The 8,657-nt window shown below is 35.1% G+C and overlaps 1 protein-coding gene across 1 annotated transcript in view; it reads left to right on the forward strand.

Moving 5' to 3' along the window:
• The window catches only part of LOC108694984 (homeobox protein aristaless-like), a 136,485-nt gene extending 128,542 nt beyond the window's left edge, over positions 1-7,943 (forward strand). The window contains exon 4 of the mRNA XM_018204684.1: positions 6,858-7,943. Coding sequence (XP_018060173.1) covers positions 6,858-7,430 — 573 coding nt within the window. The 3' untranslated portion in view covers positions 7,431-7,943. The remainder of the gene's footprint in view (positions 1-6,857) is intronic.
• The last annotated feature ends 714 nt before the right edge of the window (positions 7,944-8,657 follow it).

The following is an 8,657-nucleotide window of genomic DNA, read 5'->3' on the forward strand; positions in this document are numbered from 1 at the left end:
ATCAAAAATTAATTATTACACATTTTTTCGGCTTTTTCAAAATACTTAATAAAATAATGATATAATTCCCGAATTTTACAGTATATGAATTACCTCATAGTTGGTCCGCTGTCACCCGATGCCTCCTAGGTCTCCTCCTCTCAAATTTTTTCGTTGCACACACACACACATACACAAAATCACTCGCGAAAAAGATTGTGTACGATAACTTATACTTTATAAGATATTCCCACCCGCGACGCGCAATATTATCCAAAATATTAGTAAGAAATAAACAACGTATCACAACTTTCTGTTACTTGAATGCGAGCCAATGACCCGTGTGTCACTACATAAATTAGCAACGTATAAATTTCAACCAATTTTAAAATCAAAACCACGAAAAATCCAAAACACAATGTGAAATGTATTGTCATCAACTGAAAGGTTACAATACTTTTTCCGATGGTTTCGAAATGAAATCTGCTCACTGAACGATTGATTCTCTTACTTACAGCTTACGCTTTCAATTCAGTCCACTCAATTCAGTTCACTCTACGAATAAGACTGAATTCCTTCGAAATCCATCGAAAAAAAAATGTTGCAATCTTTTAGTTGACGGGTGTATCTACTCAATTTGAAGTATTATTAAAGAACCGTTCCGGGAAGTCGGGACTTCCAGATTCAAACTCTGGTTAAAGTGATATTTTTCGTAATAAATTATTTATAATTTTTAAGATGCTTATTAAAATCATTACTAAAATTGGTGATCAATATAATTTGAGATATTAATATTTTAGCTTTAGTTTGTAATTGTTTCAAGTCCGACAAACCGAATCGCCGCGTAGATTAAAACTAAAAACTATATTTACAAAAATTTACATATTATTAAATAATTAAACACTAACTGAAAAATTCACCGAATTTGACCGAAAGTAAAATTTCATTCTCATTGGTTTAATTTCAAACAATAATTATTAAAGGAATAATCACTTGTCCATATTACAACAGAGCGATATATTATATTATAATTCCTATATATTCCTCATCAATTCGATTCTAGCGTCACATTTAAACAACAATAAAATATTTGCTTTTATCTTTTTGCAAAATGATTATCTTTATGAATGATCATTTAAATCATAGAAGTTAATTGATTACGCGGATGATCGATCAAGGGATACGGATCATGGAGAACTATTTGCGCCGCTACCTGCTCACTCAAGTGACTGCGTAGGAATGATAACGCGGCGACCTTCTAAGTACACAACAGCGCGCCGCGATGGAAAAGATCAAGGTCACATGCCATTGAATTGTTCCTGGAAATATATACCGGGAAAAAGATTCAAAAATTTATTTGTGAGAAATATATTTATTTCGAATATTTAAAAGTATCGGACAAATGAGGGCTCCGCAGTTCATATATTTCTTATAATGCTTAGAGTACGAATGTTTCAGTTCATTTCGAGCCATATATTTATTTCACTGAAATAAATTTTTATTTAAATACGGCGAAATAAAATTTTATTCCTAGCAATAAATAATCTATTTTACTTTTTACAATTAAATGAGATATATTTTATAGAAATGTATGTATATGTTTTGTTATCATAATCAAATTCCAAAACAAACTCCGTCTGAGTTTTTCAATTAAATCGTGATTACAAATCTAATATAACGAGTACTTAACTCATACTTAACTCGTAGGACCTATTTATTAAATAGTATGTCTCAAGATCATTTTCAGTTAAGTTCTTCAATAGATACGCGATTACAAGGACGATTATAAGTCTGAAAAGGTTCGAAGATTCATCCAAAAAAAATTATCTATTATATACATCATATCGAACGCGCGGGAAAAACTTCTTCGTCAGTAAAAGAGAGAAAGAGAAGAAAAGATTGAAGTGGAGAAACAGGAGAAATGAACGTACTCGGCGTTCTTGTAATTAATGCGGCACGATTAAGCACGAAACGAGTAGGTTCCGGCGGCGATGTGGTTACGTTTTGTTTTAAAAGCGGAGAGTCGGAGATGTTTAGCGCCCTGCTGGGGGCAATCCCGTTCGCTGTGGGGGGTCCTGGCACCCGCGACCCCCCTTCCTCACTCAACTCTAACGATGCCAGAAGTCTCTAATCTCCTTGTGTGTCTAGGCGATTCCGAAGCGGGCGGTGGAACACGCGGAACGCGTACATTTGGCTTGGAAGCCTCCACCTCGAACAACAAAAATCGAAATATAAATATGGGAATTGTAATCAATTATTGCGCAATCGTAAATCTCGCGCTTTTAACCGCTCGTAGATTCGCCCTTTGGCAGAATGATTGATTTAAATGATATTGTTGGGAACACTACGTCTAGTTCGAATCATTAAAATCGAGATATTAATTGTACACGCACACGCATGCATATAATATAAATATAATTGTTTTCTAAAATAAAAATGAGACTTAATATTATATGTAAGAAAAAAGATAATTATCATATTTTATTGATACTATATCAAAAAGTTTTTCAATTAAAATGTGTGATATATTTGGAGAGACTGTAAACAGTCTCTCCAAATATATCACAAATTTTTTTTTAAATATTAAAAAAATGTAAAAATCTAAAATAAAAATGAGACTTAATATTATATGTAAGAAAAAAGATGACTATAATATTTTATTGATATTATATCAAAAAATTTTTCAACTATACTACAAAGAGTCTCTCCAAGTGTATCGCAAAATTTTTTTAATATGCTGAGGATTGTATCTAAATGTATCTTGAATAGAAACTCATTATTTAAGGGAATGCTAGAGTTACCAACGGAATGTTATTTCATATTTTTCAAACCATTTTGTTTTCCTTATTACAGAATAAAAAAATCCTTCTCCAAAATAAAAGAAAAAACGCAAATACCTTTAGAAAAGTACAAATCGGTATAAAAATTCCTAAAGAATTGTAAATTACAATTTTCTGTTACTATGTAGGTTTACTTCCTTCACATATATATAAATGAATGCAAGAATATATCCAAACAAAAAATATTTTTCCATATTGAATAATTTATAAGAATATCATGAGATCTTCAAATTATGATTTCGAAGTTTATAAGAGAAATGGCTTAAGAAGTACAATTTGAGTGTATATAACTTCGCATTTATGTGATATAGGATGTAACAGAGCAAAAAATATACGTAACGTTTTACTTAATGATTTTACTTAATGCATGTAATGTTTTAATTAATGTATGTAACGTTTTCTTGATGTACGTAATATCTTATTTGGAATTAAAAATTTGTTATTAACTTTTTTAATCTGTTTATTGACTTTTTTTGAAATTCAGCGGCCGTTCCAGCATCCCTTTAATATGTTGCGAATAGAAAAAGATTGAAAAACGCTGTATTATACTGTGATACGCTGTATCATAATATGGTGCAATTAACTTTTGAACATTAATATGTATAAAAGATAAAATTACTAAACGAAAACAAGATTTTAAAATCACTAACAATATCTCAGATAATTCTATTTTTATTTATTGCGCTTTACGATTTCTTTTTCGAGTCGATCGATCGTGTAAGCGATCTCAGATCCGAATATCAGATAGAACAGAATCACAGATAGAGCAAATCGATCGAAATCTTTTCAACAACGAGCTACCAGGATGAGATCCACAAATCTCACGGAACGCGTTCGCAATCGCCGCCGCCGCGTCATCGGTGAGCCAATGATCGGGCCGATCGTCAAATCGCAAAGTCATCCGGGCATATGTCTATCCTCGTCCGCACGATGACGAAGCCGCACCGTGACGAACCGTATTGGGAGTGTCTACATCACTCGGCGGTACTTTTGATTCCTAAATCCGTGATGTTGGAGCAGATCCGAGAGCCGGAATCGCGGCAATGTGGAACGCGCAGTCGTACTATTTCGACACGAGAGTATTGCACGTCGATGGCAAAACGAGGCGAATTTCTCCTCGTATGTGGAAAAAAACGAGCCGTGTAAGGTCTCTTCTGTTACGTGATCTTACAGCCGACGAAGAGAATGAAAAGGAGAAACGTCATTTTCTAATATCTGCGACGTTACATTCCTTCAACGCGACGTGTCATTCTTCGATATGAGAGAGAATAAATCAAAAGGTCGAAAATGATGATGAATATAAAAATAAAATACAAATATTAACAAAGTATCTTTTAATGTAAATACACAACAAATAGGAAATAAATTGTCAAGCTAGATCTTTAATGCTTGAATAATTCCGTGTGAATTTATATACTTGTATCGAATCCTGTAAACGAATTTGCGCCAAATTTAATTTTCAGTCTTAAAACGTAATCGTAACAGAACTAGAGTAGTAATATCATAATTTAAATTGAAATATTTTTTGTAATAAAATTATTTACAGTTTTTGATATGCTTATTTGCCAATTTAATTTTCTGTTAGAATTGCATTTCAAGACTAAAATTTGAAATATAGAAATTTATGTAGAAATGATCAGTTTAATAAAAAAGAAGTCAAATAACAATATTATTTCATCTTATATTCTAATTTGTGTATATGTTTTTACGAATAATTAATGTTACGAGAGATTTATTCGATTTATTTAGAAATCAAAAGACAAATGGATGCATCAAAAAATATATATCGAATAGTATATTTAGAAGAATGAATCATGCAATAAACACAATGAATTGAAATTCAATCCACGAGTTGAAATGGCAGTCTGAGAGCGAGGAAACTTTGTAGAAGATGAAGAACTGTTCGCGCGATTACCTGACGAGAATTCTCGCTGGAAGTATCTTGAGAGTCGCGCTTCTGAAGCGGTAACATGAAACATCTCCCTTACCGGAAACGATAAAAGACCCGGATAGTTTTCAGGATAGATGGCCGCTTCTCGAAAAGTTCTACTCGAACAATCGACGTAACAAGCCACACTCGGAATTCGCGGCCGTTATTTACGGAAACAATAGATATACAAAAATCCGGAATTACAGCAGGTGCTCGTGCACGGAGAGATTGGATAAGTTGAATTGTTGTTGTCCTAAGACATTCGTCATTGCGATCAGTCACGAGACACGTCTCCTCTTTCTTTTTCTTGTACGACCTGATATTAAAACGAAATCGGCGATATGTTATTTGCGTTCGGTCGGGACGCGCACGGCATAAAATCGACCCAACAACCAGAGATAGGACGATAGAGGCATGAAAAAGTGACGGAAAAAGGGAAAAGAGAAGAGAGGAAGACACACATTTACGAAAGAGTGAGAAGGAATGAACTTCCACTGAACTGATTAGAGCTCCGGGTCTTTTCGAAGAAGCCTTGCGTTGGAATGGAATGGAATGTGCTGGAACCTGGTGAACGCACATCACGAACAGCGATTCGCATTGATTGTCCAATTTCTATTTACAAGTATTAGAATTCAATCTCCTTAGATTTAATGTCGATATTAAATTTCAACTTGTTCGCAGAGCATTTATGTCATAAAATAGAGCAAAGCGTTTTAAATCGTAAAAATAAGTAATGAGGTTATTACATTTGTCACAACTAAAACTACACAATTAGCAAAAAAATAATTAAATAAATAAATGTAAAAAAGTATTTAAGATTTTAATTAGTTAAAAATATTCTTAAAATATTTAAATTCTAAAAAAAGGAGAAACTAAAATTTCATATCAAATAACTATGCACCCGATAATTATTCTTACTTATTCTTGCATTTATATTATTTTTAGTCTAACAGTATATTTACTAGAATTTTTCTTCATTACCGCACAAATAATACAGTAATTGTTCAATTGCAACATTCAATAATTAATTGAATATTGCAGTTGAATAATTACTGTCCTATTTGTGCAGTAATCATGAAGCTAGAAAATTCTTGTATAATCACAGTACTATTATTAATGATTTTCATATACTTGTATTACATTCTCTCCTCTAATAATAATACTTACTCCTAATAATACTTTATTTATAAATTATGTACATTGCGAATTTGACACGCAGTGATACCGATTCCGAGTATCTCGAGTTGCCAGAAACGAAAAATGGGCCAAGGAATCGCTAACCTAACGGTTTTACGACAGCCGATATTTTGTTAATTTTCGAGGAGAAACGTAAAATTCAGGTAGAGAGACAGATGAAAGAAAAGAAAGAAAGAGAGAGAGAGAGAGAGAGAGAGAGAGAGAGAGAGAGAGAGAGAGAGGTAGAAGGGAAACGTAAACGGGAGAGCTCTGCCTCGCAGCAGTATTCGGTTTCCTTGGAGCATCGACAGTAATGATACACTGTTCTCTACCTTCCTGAAAAAGAGGAGAATGCGCCACTGTAACCGGAATTCGAACTCTCACAGATCAACAACTTCTAAGGAAGAAAGTACCTATCGAATACCTTTCTGACCCGGAATCGAATGAACGACTTTCTTGAAACTTTTAAAGGGGATCTAAATCTTTACTTCTATTATTTGTCCATTAGGATAATTATAAAAGCAATAAAGATTATAAGGTTTAAAACTCATAATAAGGAGCCATTTCATAAATATCAAATATAATATTAAATATATAACATAAATATTAAAATTATTATAACATAATATTAAATTATTCTTAGAAAAAGCGAAAATAATGAAAACGAATAGTATTAAATTTTTTTGTTATACAAAAAAATCGCTAAGAAAATTGCAGAATTTCTCGGTTCGCGTTTAATTCTGTAAACACTCAGCTGATCACTAGTGGTACTGTTATTATTTGAAATATCGATTCCGGTTGCGTAATGTGAAGGATTCCGAAAGATCTGAACGCAAAAAGAATCCTTCCGGGCTCTACTGTTATCGCGATTTAAGAGCCTTCCACGAACGACACGACGCCTAATCAGACCGCTCGTTCATCATGTGTTTCAGGTCTGGTTCCAGAATCGGCGGGCCAAGTGGCGTAAACAGGAGAAGGTCGGGCCCCAGGCACATCCGTACACTCCGTACCCACCACCGTCGGCGGTCGTGGCGCCGACCTTGCCGAACCCCTTCGCCCACCTGGTCAACTTCCCGCACAGGAAGCCCTTCGACGCCTTTCGCTATCCGCCGTTGGGTCATGGCCCGGTCCTCCCCGGTAGTTATGCCGCTCATCCCTATCATCGGGCCCCACCACCGCTGCTGCCGCCCGGCATGCCCCTGCCGTATTCGTCCCCCTTTCAGAATTTGCTGGCGAACATATCTGCAGCGCGGCCAAAGTTGGTACGTGGTTCGCCACCCCCGCCCCCGCCACCTGCCTCCGCGATAGCTCTGTCGCACCCCCCAGTGGCACCCCCACCTCCACCACCACCTACAGCCACTTCGCCGCAGAGTTCACCTACGGGTAGCGTGGGTTTACCGGACATCGACAGGAGGACCAACAGCATCGCCTCGCTAAGACTTAAAGCCCGCGAGTATGAGATGCATCTGGAGATGTTACGTAAGAACGGCGATCTCATAAGTTGAAACATTGCCGATCGAGTGTGGCAGAGCGCGAGTCTGTCCTGAATTGGTTCGGTAGGGATTCATGGATCGATAAATTAGACAGACATTCTTCCACACGGAGAATGTCGGCAGGTTGAGTCAAGTGAATGAACTCGTGAAATTCTTAAACATTTAAATCACTGTTTGCCCAATGTGACGTAAGATCTTAATCAAATATCAAAATACTTTGTCGAATATTACAACAAACAGCGATGTTTAATTGCTTATGGCGATTTTAGATTGTGTAACGTCGCATTGGTCAGACTATGATTTGAGTATTGTTGATCCATTGATAACCGTGACGAACTTAGAAAAATGTGTGATTGAGTTTCGTGACAAACTGTATGTAGTAAATGCTAGCACGTTTGTTGAGCAGAGCAGATTCTGTATTGGAAAGATGGAATGTGAAAGGGGTGTGATGATTCCGTTTTCCATCAAATAGTCTATCATCAAATTCGTGATATGATTTTAATATGTTTATTTTCTGTATGTTTTGCACGGTAAAAATATCTCAAGAAAATTGAATAGATGATTGAACAAAATTCTTAGGAATACAATTTAATCAGAATAATTTGAAATTTATAAAAAGTGAAAAAAAAAATACTTTAGACTTTAGACTATCCTCTTTTAAAATTGACATTCAAAAATTAATATAAAAATTTATTGCAACGCAATTTGTTTCAATCTTTTTTTGTTTATCACTTGTTGTTATCCATGACATCGTTCTACAACATGAAACAAAAAGGAACAAAAAGGAATGGCGTGAACGAAAGCAAGGAAGAATAAAATTCAACCGTTACTCATGTACACCGCACTGTGTATATAGTTTACAGTATTCCGTATGCGAGGGAATTAATTAATAATTAGAACTGCGCAAATCGAGAGACTTGCTCGCGCAAGTATACATCGCGCGTGGTACATCATTTGAATCTGTTTCGCAAGCATCGAGAGGTAGATTTCTTAATTAGTTCACATAGGCGGTAATAACATCAGCTTCTATTAAGACTAATATCATACATGTTATACGATGAACAAGGTGTATTAGCATTTTGGTACGGAAAGAAATTTTTCTTTTATGAATTACTCGATTTATTGTAGGACATGTGAGATATTAGACCTAATATCTGATCTACGCTGATTGTTAAATATGCGTGAAATAGATATTAATCTTGGCAGAATCAGTTTGAAATAGTCGGCGAAATAGATTGC

This window comes from Atta colombica, unplaced genomic scaffold, assembly GCF_001594045.1.
Source record: "Atta colombica isolate Treedump-2 unplaced genomic scaffold, Acol1.0 scaffold126, whole genome shotgun sequence".
In the NCBI taxonomy this organism is placed as follows: Eukaryota; Metazoa; Arthropoda; class Insecta; order Hymenoptera; family Formicidae; genus Atta; species Atta colombica.